The 19,865-nt window shown below is 40.3% G+C and overlaps 1 protein-coding gene across 1 annotated transcript in view; it reads right to left on the bottom strand.

Moving 5' to 3' along the window:
- DCX (doublecortin) overlaps positions 1–14,184 on the bottom strand; it is a 90,147-nt gene extending 75,963 nt beyond the window's left edge. Inside the window, exons 1-3 of the mRNA XM_069464218.1 lie at positions 14,000–14,184; positions 13,282–13,667; positions 5,590–5,930 (exon numbers count right to left, since the gene is read on the bottom strand). Of these exons, the coding sequence (XP_069320319.1) occupies positions 5,590–5,930; positions 13,282–13,667; positions 14,000–14,184 (912 nt within the window). The remainder of the gene's footprint in view (positions 1–5,589; positions 5,931–13,281; positions 13,668–13,999) is intronic.
- Positions 14,185–19,865: the final 5,681 nt, after the last annotated feature.

Below are 19,865 nucleotides of genomic sequence, written 5' to 3'. Positions count from 1 at the left end.
CCAGGAATCTCTGGAAGGTTGGGAAGTGGGAATTTTGCTAATACAAACATCACCTTTCCAGCCTTGATTTTTCTCAAATGGAGATGCATGATAAATGACCTCCTTCTTGGGGCATAATTTATGGCCACGTGGCCTTTTCTATTGAGTCCTAAGTTGACTGACAGGGTCATAACACTAGGAAGAGAGAGAGGTTGGCTCTGGGAGAGCTGGAGGCCAGGGAATACAAATGATATCAGGTATGACTGGATAGGGAGGGCAGAGAAAAGAGGGGAGAGAAAAACTGGCTACATAGGCAAAGGAAAGACACATCTACCTTGGGAAATGCACTCAGAATTTCCAAGGTTAAATCCAACCTGTCTTCCTGTGTCTCCTGAAACTGCCTTTGTGCTCACAACACCCAGTTATTTTGTGTGGCAAAATGGAAGGGGCAACTCTTTCCTAGAATACTTAACAGCAATTCAAACATCCTTCATACTCTCATCTGCCTATCATCCGTCAAACGTTTCCTTAAAACTTCTGTTCTAGTTTCCAAGGCTATGGATAATCTTGGAATCAGCTTAAATCTCTCCTCTACTATTTTGAGACTTAGAATCTCTGGTCAAGGGCCGGGCGCGGTGGCTCACGCCTGTAATCCTAGCACTCTGGGAGGCCGAGGTGGGCGGATCGTTTGAGCTCAGGAGTTCGAGACCAGCCTGAGCAAGAGCGAGACCCCACCTCTACTAAAAATAGAAAGAAATTATATGGACAGCTAAAAATATATATAGAAAAAATTAGCCGGGCATGGTGGCACATGCCTGTAGTCTCAGCTACTCGGGAGGCTGAGACAGGAGGATCGCTTGAGCTCAGGAGTTTGAGGTTGCTGTGAGCTAGGCTGACGCCACGGCACTCACTCTAGCCTGGGCAACAGAGTGAGACTCTGTCAAAAAAAAAAAAAAAAAAAAAAAAGAATCTCTGGTCAAAATAGTTAGCACTAAAAAGGTACAGACATAAACATGAAATAAACTCATCCAGTTGAAAATTGGCCTAACAAAGCTAACACAAGTAATAAAGGCCATACTTACGCATTAGGCATATATCTTGAGGCAATAGTGAATCTTTTCTTGCACAGACACTGGGTATAGACAAAACTGAAGCTAGAGATGCCAATCAGTGTAGCATGAAAATGGATGGTGTGAAGACCAGCTGCACCCCTGTGTATGATGCCAAAAAGCTGGAAGTCTATTATTAAAGCTCTGCAATTGATTTTTAAGGCTAGATCATGTATCTATTGAACCACCTCAATCATGTCGACAAGAAATTTGCATTCCAGTTTTTATATATCCATGACCTTTATGTATGAAGGTCAGTGTGTGGCTTGATTATGGAAATTAATGGTTGGATAATTTTGTAAACACTCTACAACCACTCCAGCTGCCAAGTAATCAAAAGAACAACGTCACCTTCAGGTGAACTAATATGCATCTTCATCCAACCCTCTGCCATGTCCTCTTTGACCTCCTAGAAATCCATTGCAGCCCCTGGAAGAAGCCAGAGCCCTACCAACTACTTATTCCATTAGCAACTTCTTACTGAGGTGAGAAATCAATTGGGACTTCTTCCTACTAGTGATGGTTAGCTTTCCTGTCTACACAGACCACAAATATTTCAGAGGCAAGAGGTCAGGAAACCAGTCTTCCACACCAGCAAAACATAAGCCCTGAAAAGATCAAGGACTCCAAAAGCACATCCAAACAAAATTAAAACAGAGAGAATGAAATGAAAGCCATGTCTGCAGATTGCTTGTCAATCAGTGTAAGCCAATCAGTCAAATAGTACACATGATTACAGAAGCAACAATAAATTTAGTATAATCAACTGGGCATGTTTAGCTGATCATTATGAATTCATTGTAAATGAAGGGGGAAAACCACTTGATTTGGTCAATTTGGGGTCCACTTAGCACATACACTGAAATCAAATGAGGGCCTTTATTTCATGAATAAAACATTCCATAATAAATAGCCTTGACCATACTTTGTACTTTCAAATTTGGTGCCTGGTGCCACACGTAGTCAGAGACAGACATTAGAATCTCAGCCAAGCAATTCAAGCTATTGTAACACATGTGCCTTCAGCCTCCAAAGAGAAAAATCATATTCCCAATTAGTAAGAATACCCACCAATAATCAAAGTGACTGATAGGCATTAACATTAGAGTTGTCATCACTAGAACCAGGAAATAAGCTGAGCTCTAAATTTTTGAACTTGGCTCCAACTTTCAGTATACTCAGCACCTACTTTGTAATTAGTAGGTTTGTCCATGCACCCTCCCCCCCAATTTTGTTATTTAGTGTCCTTGCTGTTACAACACACCAGTGTTTGATTTGTAGGTTACCCTGTGCATACCAATCTTACTATTAAACTTAGGGTGGGTAGTTCCTAATCATTCAGTATTTTCTGTAAACAGTATTTTCTAGTGTGCTCTCTGTGTGTTTGTGTGCATGTATATATGTGCGTATGTGTATGTGTGTGTGTGTCTCTCATAAAAAAATGTTTGTGATTAAAAAAGGTTGGGAAATACTGGGTCTAATTGAATGGGTTTCCTAGCTGTAAGACTTCTCAGAACAGTCAATGTGCCAATGAGCACTGTGAATCTCTAAGAAAGTCATAAAACTCGCAGCATTTTACAACCTTATTTGACCACAGAACATTTCTTTGGAGAGCTTCTGGGGGTGGGCAGATGGGGACATTTCTCCTTAAAATATACTTTGGGAAATATTGCTTTAAATGTCTCCCTTCAGTGACTTCCAAGTAAAGTACCAGATAGAAGCCACCTGAGTGGAATATGCACTCCCTTGGAAGCCCCCTATCTCTTCTGATAGGCATAAAAATACTGTCTGGGGCATTGAGACAAGAGGGCTTCTCAAAATATCTACCTGGGCCATGTGAGAATCTCTTTATGTCAGTTCATTCAATCAACAAACATTTATAGAGCATCCACAATGAACCAGGAGCTGACCATTAATAACAAAAAAGGGTTAAGTCTGTTTTTACTCTGCCTAGTGGAGACAGAAATCTTCAGTGATAAAGTGACATTTGAACCAGGTCTTAAAAGATGACCTCCAGGGATCAGGGTGTGCAGAAGGAGACATTTTAAAGAGAAGGAGCTGTATATACAGAAGTACAGATGCTTGAAAGGGCATTGTTCTGCTCCATTGAGCATCACTTCATTTCTGTACATACATGCCATATCACATGCTGGTATTTTGTAATGTGTTCCCCAAAGAAATGGGAACTGATGCTTGAAGGAGATGGAGAGAGTCTGCCACTCTGCATAGCCTGCTGTACAATAAAGATCCACTCATCACTGGACTACAGCTTGCTTACCTAGGAGATGCAGGTGTCCCTTTATATATTACTAGGAACAATGACAGAATGCCAACGTGTGTTATCTCTCCACAAAATGTTTGATATTTGTAATAAGAATGATGGAGGCAAAGTAGGAGAAAGAGAAATAACATTTATTTATATATATGTAAATTGCCATAAATCTCATTTAATGATAAATTATATGCATATAGATGCATGTTTTAATTTACAGAGTGTTTTCATATCCATTATTTCATTTGATCCTCACAAGAATCCTATGAGCATGGGCAAGGCAGGTGTGATCAGTCCCCATATACAGAGGAGGAGTGTGAGGTTCAGGATTGTTAAGATTAGTACAAAATCATATAGTAAATGACAATATCAAAACTAGAAACCAAATATTCTGAATCCCAGTCTTATGTCCTTGATTTGTAATTTTCCTGTATTGCTTCAAGAGGCTGAAGGTATAGGGAAGCAGACTTATGCCTAATATAAGGAAAATCTTTCTAAATATCATAGCTGTTGAACAGTAGAATAGGTTATCTTTATAAAATGAGTGTAGAAGTTACTCTGAACTCTGAGATCAAATGATTCTAAAATTCCTAGAACCTATTTCTCTGAGAAGATGCTTTGGCAATTATCCTATACCTAAGCAGATCCTGTTTATTATATACTTGGTGCTCAGAAGACGGACACTCTTAAAGAAATGCTTGGGAGTTGGAACTTTTCCCAATATCTCAGGTAAACCCATTGCTTTGGTACAACAAACACAAATCAGGTATAACTAATGCATCCAGGTATCTCTCACATCACAAAATTATGGGAAACAGAAGCCACAAATCTATCACAATTTCTTTTTTTTTTATGATTTCTAGAGCTTTATTTTTTTTTATTTCATCTTACTTTTATGGGGGATACAGAATTGCAGGTTACATACGTTGTCCCCCCAAGTCGGAGCTCCAGGCATGTCTGTTCCCCAGATAGTGCGCGTTGCACCCATCATGTAGGTATATATCCCTCCCTTCCCCACCCCCCCTTCCCGAGTCAGCACCTTCAAGTGTTACCACTCCCCAAACGGTGTGTAATGCACTCATTGTGTAGGCATACACCCATCCCCTCCCCCAGCCCCCACCTCAGTCTGATATCCAATTGGTGTTCACAATTTCTAAGTGTATTGTATATGAGTGAGTTTTCCCTGAAACTTAAAGTCTTGGAGCACACATTATATATTGGAAATTATGGGAGGAGTCATGGTTCTGCATTTGAACACAAATCAGTCATTTTGATGTATAACAAATTTGCTTTTTTAGAATCCATATAAATGTTCAAATACCAAAGGTATTTTAAGAGGTAAAATGTATGAACTGATAACCCACACTTGTCTTTTCTGATGGGGGATCAGGATTCTCTTTAGAGCCAACAGAACTAGCCACTGTTCCAATTCCCTTGGAACATTTTTGTTGTATATTTACAGCTCCCTATGTTCGAGAGAATGGTGCATCTGTCTTATGGAGACGCCTGACTGCATTCTTTCCCAGATATTAATATAGGTGGCACTTTAGTAGCATAACCAATGACATGAAGAACCTGATTTGGAGGGGAACAGATGGCAGCATCTTTCTTAGGCTAATTTTAGGATCTTGAAATAGTCCCTTTCTCACACAAACCATCAGTGGAACCAAATTAAGACAGCTATATCACATGGGAAAGGGAGAGAGAACAAATATGGTTTAGTGTGAGGCAAAGACAAGGAGCCAGAGGCTTCTGTGCTTCCCCCATAGCTGACTTCTTTCATAGCATATAAAGGTCACTTCAACTTCCTTTCATCAGAATGGATGCTGAATACCAATGTGAGGGTATCTAAGAAGAAATGATTGGGAAAATCTCATTTTTAGCCACATGTATCGAAAAATCAAGGTTACATCCTGTAATAGATAAATTCATATTCATAAGAATTTGTAGGACATAGGTTCTAACACATCTTTTCTTAGCAGATAAGGAAGCTGAAGCTAAGTGACCATTCTACTTGGTAAATCAGAAGCAGACTGAATTTCAGAGCCTCAGATTCCTGATCCATTGCTTTGCTTGCTGAAAAGACCTTTCCTCCAAATGAACCATGTAATATCAGGTAGGGATGATGAGATGTGGAGAAAGAGTCCCTCAACTAGAAATGATGTCTTAGGTATAACATGGTCATCCAAGCATTTAGAAAACATAAGAGTACTTTGAAAAAGTACCTACCTGTTTTCCATCCAGAGTGTAGAGTTTTTTGACAACCCCGGTCTCTAGTTTGATGGCTTCAGTGATATCAGTGAGGACTTGCTCAAACGAATGGGCTGTCTTCTTGTTCAGAAGCACACGCACCGCCTTTCGAGGCTTCACCCCACTGCGGATGATGGTCACCAGCTTGGGACGCACAAAGTCCTTATTCTCCCTGGCCTGGGCACTGTTGCTGCTAGCCAGAGACTGGGGTGCTTTCATATTGGCAGATGTCTTTACGTTGACAGACCAGTTGGGATTGACATTCTTGGTGTACTCCACCTTTTTAAAGAAGTTGTCTGAGGAACAGACATAGCTTTCCCCTAAGGGAAGAAATAAGTAGTTGGGTGATTAGTTTAATAGCAGATATATGGACTATTCTAACAAAACTGACATTGGAGTAGAACTTTTGGAGAAATGGTGATAATAACCAACCCTAGGTGTAATTCCTAATTGGGCTATCTAACAACTTGGCTCAAATTCAAGAATAAGCAATCAGCAAAACATCCTTCAATGTAATGGCATACCTAGTTGACAAACCCTATAAAGTTAAGGGTTTTAAGGACAATGAACATTTCTAGGTTTAATATAACAAGTGGGATTCTCAACCTTGATACGCTTTTATTAGAATTTAAATGTTTATATTAGTTTCTAAGATGTTTAACTCCTAGGGGGTATTACTGGAGCATTTTTAACCTCTCTATTTCTTAAAGTTCCTGTGCTGTTTTTGGACTCACAACTCCATCCATCTGTTATATTATGAACCAAGGAGAATTTGCAAAGTTGAAACATTTTTTATTCCAAGTTAAGGTGAACCAAGTAATCTTGCATACTGGACATACAGTACATACTAGACAAGAAGCCAGATTATGCTTTGTACAGAGTATATGGCCAAGCGGTGGAATACTGAAATGTAAAATGTGTTCAATGTGTATATGTGTGTATAAGTGTGTCCTCTACTGCTCACCCCTGCACCCAGGTAGAGAAATTGTCTAAATAACAATGTGTACATACAAATGCACACAGAGCATTCCTTGTGTTTGCAAGTCTAGCTCTTGCTTGAAAAACACGCTTTCCTGTTTCTACCGCCCATCTCTTAACTTTCCATCCTCCCAAATGCTGCACACCAGATCTGTTTTCAGGGCCATCTTCACCAGTGCTCACCCTTGGCTGCCACAAGTAATGAGGTGGAGATGTGAGAGTACATTATGCATCCTGATTTATGGATTGAAGGGATCTAGTATAATTTTCACATTTACCTTGGGCTAGAGGAAATGACTAATACAGCAGAAGAAATGCAGGGGTCAGAGGCAGGAGGAGGAGATTGGACACCAGGGACTAGAAGATGGAGAAAAAAGGAAGATAGATAGGCTCAGCCTAGGGGAGAAAATATTAGAAAAGGTTGATTATGTGGAGTAAAACACATTAGCCTCAAGGTATATAGAAGTTCATCCGGAGGTTGAGCTTCAGAAACAGTGTGATTTAATCAGACTGAAGTCACCAGTAATAACCCTAAATAAATAAATAAACCCTAGCCAGTGCAAAGAAAGCATTAAACGTAATTATAATCTGATGGCTCTCCTTTGGTCTCGGCAGGAGAACCGCACAGAGACATTCAGAAACATCAGGCTGATAATTCACTCCCTTTGCAAATATTGATTGCTTTGCTGTAGCACCAAATCCTTTAAGTCACGTTAATTAATAAAATTTCTCAGTGCTAAGAGAAAGTTCAGCCGGAAGCTCTAGGGTGCCTTTGAGGACATTTATGTGTGTGTATGTGGAGGGGGAAGGTAAGTGGCATCTGACATATGCAAAGTGGCTTCCAAAGCTGCACTCAGTCTCAGAAGCTGCTAGTGTTCTGTCTTGACAGGGGAACCAAAGAATGGTTTGTAAGCAAGCACAGGCACTTTCCTCCACTTTGTATACACATGGACACCCTTGATGGGATGGTCAAAGACCCCAGCCAAGAGAAACTCTGATTTCTCTGGCTTTCTTGTTGGCTAATCCAACCCAACCCAAGTGATTAGAGGCTGGGGTCTTTAATTTGCATCTTAACAGGATAAAAGGGGCCCTTTCAGCTCTTCCATATATTTACAGCCAATATTCCCCACACTAGGAAATGGGCCTTTTGCCTTAGCACTTCACCAGATTCATGGGCACCTTCAAAGAGGTCACTGCCTTGGAGTCAGATGTTTTCCATATCTTGTCATGTACTTTAAAACTCTGTCAGACAACTGGTGGTGTGGAAATGTGTGAGGCTATATATTTATGATTTCACTCATTCAATCTCCTCTAGAGAGTCAGCTGTGTAGCCCTATTAGGACTCTGGACTTTTTTTGCTCCCATCTCTTAAACCTCTTAAGCCTCTGAACTATAAGTGTGATTAACCACCCCCAGATGAAAATGAACATGATGGTGACAGCTATAGTATCATATGGCACCCAAGAACTTTGCAGAGGGCCCAGCCCTCAGCCAAATCTATGTTGAGCACCTTCCGAAGGTACCTGAATATGGAGTAATGGAAAAAGAGCAGCTGATGTGATGTCAGTCAGAATGGGGTCCTCAGCACTTCTTAGTTGTGTGCCCTTGGCTTCATATTCTTTTCTGAAAAATTTGGGTGATAAGAACCAATACCTACCTCACAGGGTTGTTGTGGGGCACAAATCAGATGATGGACAAAAAGTGCTGAGCCCAGAGCCTGGAACATAGTAAGTACTTGATAGATTCTTATTGTCATTATTAAGCCCCTAATCTGAAGGAATAGAGGAGAGAACAAGAAAGAAAGAGCAAAGAGGAAAAAGAAGAAGAAAGAGCTGAAAGAAAGGAAATGAAAAGAGGAGTAGAAGCTGAAGGAAAGAAAAGAGAAAGAATCAAGGGCAGCCATCGAGGAGCTGAGCTGTGATCATTATATAACATGAGCACTGCTGGGGGCCCATGCTTCAAAGATAAGATTTCCCGCTGCTTGGGAGGGGGCTTCCAGTTGTGGCAAATGCCAAATGTAGGAGTTTTATGGCTGACACCCAGCAAAGCCACTGTTGATGCTCACTGCGGGCAGGGTATTTATGGTGGTTAAGAGTGGAGGTGGGGGGCAAGGGCAATATACATAACCTAAACTTTTGTACCCCCATAATATGCTGAAATAAAAAAAAGAGTAGTGACTCAGGAGTCAGATAGACCTGAGTTCAAATCTCAGTCAGGCACTTAGGAGCTGTGTGACCTCAGGAAAATCACTTAATTCTCTGAATTTCAGCTTTTCCATTGATAAATTGAAGGTATTGTACTAAGTGACATCTGAGTCCCTTCTAGGCCTAAAAGTCTATCAGAAGGAATTCTTTTCTCTTTTCCACCTCAAATAGGCTTTAGGAAACAAAGCTGTTATGGTAATTACATGTTAAAGAAATAGATGTGCCACCACCAAGGACTCTCCACTTCTACTACTGGAAAGACATCAAATGTGCCACTTTGCCAGACTGAGACTTCCTTGTTCTGATTTTACAAACATTTGCAATGTCTGCTACCAGAGCTCTGTGCTTCCTGCACATCCGGCTGCCTGGCGCTTGGAGCTGTGTGAGTTGTGTTGCACCTTTACACAGCTGGGTTCCCATCCTGCCACAGCTTCCAGGGGCCATTTCCCACCCGCTGAGGGCCTAGAAGGAAAGCTGGTTTCAGAGCCAAGGAAGGTGACAATTTGCTGGAGTTGAAAACCTGCTTTAGGGTGAAGGGGTAAGGAAATGAAGTCATGTAAGTGAAACACAGCTGAAAGGGAAGGCATGGAACAAGATGTGGGCTCAAGATGATCTAATGTCTACCTCCCTTCTCTTTCAAGAGGGCTCCATTTTCAAAAGCATTAAGTATATTTATATCTTCTCAGTGCAAAAGCACTGCCTGGGCTTTTTCCTCTTCTCTGGGGCTTCCTGACTTAAGAAGGAAAATATTAAATGATACTTTATTGTATTATCATATCTATTAACAATGCTTCCCTCCAAGGTATTTTAAAACTCTTGTCTTTGGCAATATGCTTGCTTTAGCAGTTAGAGGATAAATTAGTGAGAAAGTGGTTGCATCTCATTGGAACAAATGAACTATGGCAAAGCAACTGGATCATAGCCAGTGTCACCATACAGCTCTGATTTTCCAAGACTGTTCCGATTGTAAATATTCTGTCCCATGGTTAGCATAGGAACTCTCAAACTTGTCTCAATTTAGGTTCAGAAAAGCTGGCTAGTCATAAATGATACCCCCAAGATTGATCTGGATACTCACATACAAGGAAATGGGTAAAGGATTGGACAAGATATAGGTGAAAGAGAAAGATAAACAATGAAAAGCAAAGGAAAGACATGACAAAAGTAAAAACAACCAATGGGTTTCATTCATTGACCTCCTAGGACATAGCTAATGAGGGCCACATCCTACATGGTTTCGCTAAGACTCTTGGTGTACCCAAGGAGTTGTGGGAAAGCTGACGTCAACAACCCAACTTTGGTCCAAAATGCTCCCCTTGACACTTTCAGTATTAGCAGCAGACAGCAGGCTAAAAGCACTAGACAAAGAGGTGCCACAAGGCCAGAGTAACTGTTAACCCATTGCTTTTGATTTAATCTCTTTTTAGGGTAAATATGTAATAATGTGGCCATTTGGAAACATAGTATGTTCTATGCCCCATTAGTCCTTTAAGATCTACAAAGAAAAAACCAAAACAAAGATTTCTGCATCCCTAGAAATTCCTACTACTATAGTTAGCTGAAGGGAACCATCAGGATCACCTAATCTAATACTTCCCAAGTCTAGGTGCCCTTAAGAATCACCTGAGAAGATTTGTAAAAACACAAGTTCTGAGGCCCTATGCCTGGTAATTCTGATTCAATAGATCTTGGGTGTGGCCCAGGAATGAATGTTTTTCTAAAGCTCTGAAAGATTTTGAAAGACAGATAGGTTTGGGAATCACTGGCCATTACAACCCCTCACTAGAATCATCATCATCATCGTTATTATTTTCATTATTATTATTTTCATATCATTAATAATAATAGTACCAGTAGCTATAATTTTACCTTGTCAATGTGTTTCCATATCCATTATCTAATGTTATCTTCACAACCACCCTAATGCATAGAGAAGGCAGGTGTTCCTAGTCTCACTTTACAGTTAAAAATATTATTCACAAGAGATACACAAAATGTGGTCTATACATACAATGAAATATTATTCTTCAATAAAAAGGAATGGAGTGCTGATACATGGTACAACATGGATAAACATTAACATTATTCTAAGTGATAGAAGCACAAAAGATGACATAGTGTATGAATTTTTGATCTTTCATTCAACCTCTTTCAAAGGTGAACAAAGTGAACTTCTGTTCTCCATTCCTAGATGAGTAGTTTTAAAGGACAAAAAGGAGGGAAAATGACCCATTTTCTTTATTCTCTTCATCCCAGTGCCCTTTCCCATCTGGTTCTGTGACAGTGGGAAAATTTGATCACATTTCTCAACACTATTCCAGAGATACCCTTGAATTTCCTTGACTGAATGGGCAGTACTCAGGCCTGAAAGGGCATTGGGGTCCACTGTGACTTGTAGTTGTAGATGACATATGAACAAAGGCAACTGAGCCGTATTCACACTCTGTGCAGTCTGAGAATTCACCAGGAAGTACCACTGCATCCAGGAGTGATAGATGAGAGGAGTTCAATCTAGCAAGACTCAAAAGGAATCAAGGGAAAAGAAAGCTGCAGTCTTTTTAAATTACATTTATTACCGACCTATATTGAACTGAGATTGCTTATCACCAGTTCTCTCCCAATACACACACACACACACACACACACAGAACACACCCCTAGAAAGAAAAATCAATATGTAAAAATGGATTGGGGGAAAAATCTGTGCATAACACTTCTCTTAAATCAGACACAAGAATATTCTAAGCCTTGCTCTGAATACAATGACATTTGGTTCAGAATTCTGTCCTAGCGTCTATTATGGTCTTTAGAATACCATAGCAAGTGGAAATGAGGACATATTGGATGATTCAGAGTGCTTTGTTTGTGAAAGTTATTATAGAGAAATCCCTCAAATTCGACTGAGATATGGATTTTACAGTGACAAAAGACACACACCCTAACAATTACTCTGTTGGACAGCTCCCTCGACCTATCTTCAAGTCCTTCAAGTTTGCCCTGACTCTCCTTTATTTTAAGATATGCACTGGGATAGCAAATCCTTTGATGGCCGGGAAAGGCCTAGGATTAACCTCTGCCTGTCCATTCAATACATGACCAAAAAATCTAAGTCTCCTGGGCATTGCTTTTCAAAGTCAGCTATGTAGAAAAATCTCAGACTTGAACCCTGAGACTCAGATACAGCAACCATATGGACACTATCTCTCATAAGTAACTGGCCCCAATCACTCTGCATGACTACTTGGGAAACAGCAGCTACTTAAGAGAACTGAGGTCTTGTACACGGGAAGCCCTCATGCTCCTTTGTCTAGGAACACAAAAAACTTAGAAGCAGTGAAGCATAGGCAGGTTACTCCCATATCAAGTCATTTAACGTGCTGTTTCTCCTTCCTTTTTGTCCCTTTCATAATTTGGTTTCTCTAGAGATATAAACTCACCTTTGCTCAAGGAATGGAGGGAGTGATGTGGGAGGAATGGATAATGGGGGAGGGGTTTGAGGAGGAACATTTTCATTGTCACCATTCCTTAAGGCTGCTCTTTAAAGCACTGTATTAGGTTAAATTAGTTACGTATGTTACACCAACCAATTTAAAAGTAGGGATAGGAAAGCACCCTCAGTATAATTGATTTGATAATGTAGAATGTTAAGAACATGACTCAAGATCTATTTTCTAAATGATCACAAAGAAGACTTTATGGATAAGCAAGTTTTGGTAACAGCTGGGATTTTCCCTATTTGGGGGCAGGTACACAGGTTGTCAGGATTTTCAGCATCTATTCAGAAAATTTAGTTGCAATACCAAAATATAGAGAGGATTTAAAGGAATTTAGGTATAGTGAGTCAGTTCCTATTCTAATAGGAATGGTCTTTATTAAAATACCGGACATACCTACAGCTTTCTTTGGTATTTCTCCCAATGACCTCAGCCTTAGGGACACACCCTGAAGTGGGCTTTTTAGAAGCAACAGCTGAGCAGTGACCACTTACCTAAAAGAATAATCCTCTGTGACTATGTCCACGAAGTCCTGTTCACAGGGTGCATATCTCCAATGAGTTGCAATTCACAAATAATTTCTCAGCAGTTCAAGGAAAATTTGGGCATAATATTTTCTCTGTTAACCCGACCAAATGTTTGTCCTCGTTACACCCCTATTGATTTTATGCTCTTCCTCAATAGAGCTACTCAGAATTAATTATGAACAAGATCTAGAGAAAATGCCGCAATTAAGATTTCCCTTTGTATACCCTGGCAGATAAACACAATGCATTATCATCACCATCCACACTTCAACCCCAGCAGAGACTGAAGGCCATGAAGGGTGATGGCTAATGGCTCTGTTGATGCCTATAAAATCAAAAATCTGAGCATCAATCAACCTGGTGCTTTGACAAATGCACTGCCTAATTTCTTTCAATGCAACCCAAGAATGTAACCATAACCACTGATGCCACCTCCCACCAAGGGCCACCACCCACTACTTGAATTACCTTCCTCCAGTTCATCCATGCTTCCGATCTTCCTGGATCCATCAATGGTGTAAATGTAACGCACTCCCTGAGGCAGGTTGATGTTGTCAGACAGAGATCGAGTCAGGTCAGCCAGCAAAGCGTCAAAGCTGCGAAAACGGTCAGAGGACACAGCGTACACAATCCCCTTGAAGTAGCGGTCCCCATTGCGGTAGAAACGTACCTTCTTGGCTTTCTTCTCGTTGCTCAGCGCCTGCAAGGTTCTGGTTCGGTAGAAGCTACAGTGGGCGCTGTGAGTGGGGCTAGGCAGCCCGTTCATCCGGGATCCTCGCATGTTCCTGGATGCCTTATCTCTTTCGTCAAAGTGTCCAAAATCAAGTTCCATATTTTGGTCAAACCTCAGAGACCTGAGTGTTGAAAAAAGGGATGAGGGTGAAGAGAGGCAAAGAAAAAGGGGCGAGAAGGGAAAAAAAAGAAAGGAATTCAAATATTAGCCAGATCCAGATCTGCAATCTGCTGCCTGTGAAAAGAGCTGGTTGAAAAAAAGCCCGTGACCCATCTGCTGTTTGCCCCTGACCTGCAGGAATATTGATCTTAATAGAGAAGAAGGAGGGGCTGGGCGGGGGTGCTGGTGGTTGTGGGGGTTGGGAATAAGAGATGGAGAGGGAGGCACTCTTGGCACTGTTCCAAACAGAGGAGAGGGAAGGATTTTGAAATAGCTGAAAATCCTGGGACTTACTGACAGTGGCTCCTATCAAATTGTAACTTCGGGCTAAATACATTATAACTGGCATCTGTTTCCTCACACATGCCCACATGACTAACAGTTGTAAATGAATCCATAGCCTGACAAAATTCCCCTTGAAGAGAACAGAAGGAGCTAGCCAAGGTTAGCATCTCTAGCTTAGGAAGCAGTCTTAACATCTCAGTACAATGACTATGAAGGGGAGTGTTTTAATTTTATTCCAAGCCCTCTTTCCTACTCTACTGTGTGCATCCCCTCCCCCCAGAATAAACTCAGATTCTCCTTTAAAGGGACAGCCTCCAGGGAGTAGCCAGTGTCTTTGTGCTATTCATCAAACCCTTTCCCCGCCAAGCTGGTGCAGCTATCCAACATTCATAAGAAATAAGCTGAGAAAAAAAGGATTAGAAAAATCAGTTATTTAACAAGTTATTAGCTCTGCCTTCCCCCTGGTACACTTTGGTCACAAAATCCTTTTCTTTTCCAGGTGCTCCATCCCCTCCCCACCGATGCAGCAGCACCTCTTAATGGAATGATTTAATTGTGGAAATATTCCCCAATGAGTCTCTGAACAGCATATGGGACCTTTAGAAGCAAGCACACCTTTCATTGTTCTGGGTTTCTACCCTGACGGAAGGGGCATTTTGCTCTCACAACAGGCAATTCACCCTAAACTTGTCTATTGCCCAGGTGTTTTAGCTGAGGCAAAAGACGGTCGGTCATTTTCCAGGCTTTGCTTTTCCCCCTTCTGTTGAACTACCCCCACAAAAACCCAAAACAATGAAAACATACATCCAAATTCAACCGAAGCCCTAAACGCTAGCAAAGGTAGTGACATCTGAAGAGCCAAACTATTATTAACATGCATCTCACAGATGGGGATAAAAGGGCTCACAAAGCAAGCAAGGCTCACCTGCTACACACTGCCACATCAAAATATTTGCAAGGGACCAGGAGGACAGGAGATAAAGAAGGACTGGTGCCTAGTGGGCTTGCCAGGCTCAGTCCCCCTTTTTTCCCAATGTCACCATGACCTATGCTGAGCTCAGCATTGTCTCTGTCAGACAACCTGCAGTGCTAAGAGACCCCACCTCCTCAAGACAAGTAGCAAGCATTTCCCCACGCTTAAAGCTTTTCTTTGCTTTTAGGATCAGAGGTGGTATTATTCTAAATTAACATCACAGTGAAAACAAAGGAACATCAAACTCACTTTTCCAAAGGAAAATCCCAGGTAGAGGCTTGGGGAAAAAATCAAATAGAATAAGGAAAAAAAGAAGAGGAGAGAGGGAGAGCAAGCAGAGAGACAGAGAGAGCGCGCGCTTTGCCTTGTGCTTTTCCCGTTTGACATCTGTTACATTCTGCTTGAAAATCACTCGAAAGCCCCACTCACCGGTTTTCTGCTGGTTGGGTGGAGATGCTGAGAGAAAGAAAACCAATCTCTCTATGCCTTTGTTGTCTGAGCTCCAAGCAAGAAATTCCTGCCAGGGTGGATGGATGCCTTCTAGGTCCTAGTGCCTTGTCCAGCTTCTCCCCTGTAACTCAGGCTTAGTGAATCCCCCCAACCTCCTATGATTAATTACATGCTTTTATTTTTTTCAATTCACAGCCTGCATTAACAGCTAGAAAGGTTTCCTTTATAACCAACAGGAAATTGCAGGGTAGCAAAAAGATTGCACAGGCAAGTTCAGAATGCTCTAATGAGCAATGTGCTAGTCCTTTCTTTTAGAAAATTGGCAATTTCACTTGGCCAAAACCTTGGCCTAATCAGCCTGGGGGCCTGACTCAGACAGCCAAACCAGGCTTCTTAGAAATTGTAGCTCTCTTCATTTTACCCTCTTGAGAGAAAAAAAAATCAAATCTGTAGTTTCTTTAAGGCATTTTAGTTCATGTATCCAATGACTGTTTGTTTTTGAAATGAGATCAATGGAATAGACTAAGAGGTAGGAAAAGGACAAGGGAAAATAGTTCCAGAATATCATGGAAGATAGAGTTGAAAAAGGACCCCCAAAACCTTTTAGCTTAGTGTAAGAACTTGGTTAATGAAATCTGTTTACCTTTGAGAGTTTGAGAATTCAAACCCAACCCAGAGACATTTATATGTGAAGTGAGTCTGATGGCCACAAGATAAATTTTAGCAGATTTTGCCTCAAACTGCCTATTTGTCACTAACTGTCTTCTTTATATCAAGTACGTTATAAAGAATAAGGAGGCATTCAAATTGAACTCATTAGATCAGACCAAACTACAAAACAAAAGAAGAGAAAGGTGAGAGACTAAATTGGGGTCAGGGAAGACCCAATCATCTTTACAATTGAGGCTACATGCATTGATATGTAGCAGTCTTAAACTATCATGGTTCCATTTTGCTTGGCCTCCAGGAAGCTCAGAGCTAATAGCATGCTCAGTAATTATTTTAGATCTGATTCCTAGCACAATGAATGCTCCTTTTTATATAAAGCTGTTGATCTTTTATATTTAAGCATTTTCTGTGCATGTGTTTTACTGTGAGCTGCCTCAAAGTGGGATAAAAAATATGATTGTCTTTCTTCTCTAGCAGGTGTTGACTCAGCAAAGCCTAAGCTATCTTAGTTGGGTGGACAGCCTCAAGTATGCAATCTACCCAGTTAAGTCCTCCCAATACCTTGCTGCTGGTTCCTGGTTTCTAAACACATACCTCAGGGGAGTACATGTGTTTGCCTTTTTCTCTTCCATGTGTTGTTGCCTTGCATTGTGGCCACCTCTTGAAAAATCAGGTCAGAGGCAGAGAAAAATCAAGGAATAAGAGTAGGGAAATATGGAAATTGTAGGAATTCTGGGAATATGGAATTCTGACAAGGCTAATGTCTTAAAAATTCTTTCTTACACATCATAAACATTCAGTAAATACGCAGCAATTGATTTGGCATCAGAACTCAAAATCATTTTATTTCTGGTGAGGATATGAGAAGGGATGGGATAATAAAAGTTAAACATGAAGGATTTGGAATATATTTTAGAGGAAATTTCCTCATGGTGTAGGCTTTGCAATACTATTATGTCCTTAGGAGACAGCCTAGGACAAATGACTTTGTTTGCTGTATATTAATATATAGATATACCTGAGAGCAGAGGGATGGACAAGATCAATATTTCCCAGTGTGAGGTATGTGGTTAATAGCAATTCCTTGAAAGCAGGAAAAAAAATTCCGTGGTCAAAAATGTTTGAAGAGTGATGGGCTAAATAAAGTTAGTTTTCTTTATTGTAAAACTTATCAGGGCCTTTAATATTCTTAAACCATGGCATGAGTCTCCAAGAAAACAATTTATTATAGAGGGCTTCCACTTATTTTTTAAAGCTCAGAACTTTTTATTCCCCCCCAGAGCATTTCATAGACTAATGTTCTGTGGAAAAAACTTATGCAGAAACTGAACTAGAGCATCTCATAAAGATATTTATTTTCAAAGAACTCTCAGCTACTCACCAAGACCCTTTTCCTTACTTCCTTGGTAGAAAAGGACCACTGGCAGAAGAGAAAAGCTCAGGTACAAGTCCAGGAGGAAAGTGCATTTTTAAATATGAAAATCAACTTTGAAGATCAAGAGAGAATCATGGTTGAGGGCTCAATGGAGTGAAGAGATTGAAGGAAAAGAATAGCAACCAACCTGGTGTAGGAAATGTAGCAGTAAGACCTTTTTAGTAATTACCACGTGCCCAGTATCACAGGGAAGATGTAGAGTAGGAAACATCCATCACTGCCCCTGAGGGACTTGAAAACTCATTGAGGAGGTAGGAAAGAACTATGCATCTTGCAAAAATCATGAAGGAAAAGGGTTTAGATCTTTCTTGATATGCTCCAGTCTGGGTTAGTCAAACTCAGCTTAATGAGCAGGATCAGGAAACGAAGATCATCCACCATACACACACATGCAAAAACTCACCAAAAGAACTGTTAGTTTATGTTACTGATTAGAAGTAAAGAGTAGGATCTGGTGTAGGGCAGAGTAAGCCAACAGTAAGTGAGGTTGGAATGTATATAGACTGTTTATGGGGGCCACAAAACTGTAGCTAATTTTTTTCTGAATCCCAATAACCAGAAAACAGAAAATAATTTGCTTTCATTTGTTTATTCTTACTGTATATTGTAAGTATACTCTCTGACATTAGTATATCCTTATTATCTTATTTCAGAAGTACACCAACTCTCTTGATCTGTATTGTAATTCAGTCCGTAGGGACCTTGACCATGATACCATCCCAATGGACATAATACTGATAGGAACTGGCTGGTTCTTGTTATCTCTGACATTTGGGCTTTAGGACCCAACAGATACAGTGGTACTCAAAAATATAGAGAGAAGCTTGGGTTGTTGTATAAAGATCATGGCAAGTCCCAATCAGAGAATCACTTGTGTAAGCCCCTCCCCTTCCCTGAAAAGTTTTGAAGAAAATCCTTTCATTTTGCAAAATAGTTCTTGATTTGTTATATGTCCTGGTTAAGAACTAGATGCCTGACCACAGGAAACAAAATGACCCTGGAATCCAAGCTGCCCATTGTATATGTGTCCTATTTGATCCACCAGCTCATAGAGTTGAACATGCACAGAAGCATCCCATCTTCAAATGGAGATGATATACAAGATTAGGATTAAACATGTCCCAAAATTTCATGAGAAAGTAGACATTTCATCTGCAGATGTCCTTGCCTGGCTACATCAGAGCTTGCTCAACATGGTTCATGAACAAAATGGTTGTGATGGTAAGAATGAAAGACACATATAGCTAACTAATGTGAACTTCCCCTCATCAAAAAACTAATCTGATTACAGTCATTGCTGAGCACTCAATCTGCCTATAGCAGAGACCATTGCACAATGCTGATTTAGTACCATAACCCAGTATAACCATATACCCACCTGGTAACAGGATAATTACATTCATAATTTGGGAGGCAGACATTTGCCCTTAATGGAATAGGCAGTTATTCTTTATACATGCTCACCTTACCTATCCACAATGCCTCTGCCAGTACCACCATCCATGGATTTACTGAATACCTTATTCATCATCACAGTATCTTTGTAACATTACTTCTAATTAAATAATTAATTTAACAGCCAAAAAAGAGAGACAACAGCCTCACATTCATAAGTTTCACAGATCTTACCATCGATGGTATCACCCAGAAGCGTTACCTAGAGGCAACTAGCCTTACCAAGTGGCGGATTATCTAATGCAGCTGGGAGACCACACATTGTGAAGTTGAAGTACTGTCCTATGGATACAATATGTGCTCTGAACCAGCTACAAGTATTTCTTATAGTCAGGATATCAAAGGATGAAAGTAAAGATGGCACCGATCATTATTATACCTAATGACCCATTCATAAAATATTGCTTCATTCCCTGCAACTTTGGATTGGGCTGGGTTATAGTTAGTTCTTAGCTCCAAAGAGAATAATGTTTCCACCAGTTGAAAGTTAGAGCAATCCAATACAGGCAGACTATCAAAAGCTCAGATTTCCTTGAAATAAAAATTTGGATAATACTACAGGGCAAACAAAGCAACAAACAAAAACAAACAAACAAAAGACCAGAGTAAATATGGAATATGTAGTAAAGAAAGAAAGTTGTACTAAAGAAAGACAGTTGGTTACCAACTGTAACCATATGCAAACTTAACTCAAAATAAACCAAAGACATAAAATAAGAGTTTAAAATTATAAAACTCTTAGAAGAAAACATTGGTGTAAATCTTTGTGAACCTGGATTAGCAATGATTTTTTAAAATATGCCACCTAAAGAAAACAACCAAAGAAAATATAGATAAATTGGATTTCATCAAAATTTGAAACTTTTTCAAAGGACATTATAAAGAAAGGAAAA

Source organism: Eulemur rufifrons, chromosome 30 (assembly GCF_041146395.1).
Source record: "Eulemur rufifrons isolate Redbay chromosome 30, OSU_ERuf_1, whole genome shotgun sequence".
Lineage (NCBI taxonomy): Eukaryota > Metazoa > Chordata > Mammalia > Primates > Lemuridae > Eulemur > Eulemur rufifrons.
This window is presented reverse-complemented; position numbering and strand designations above follow the sequence as displayed.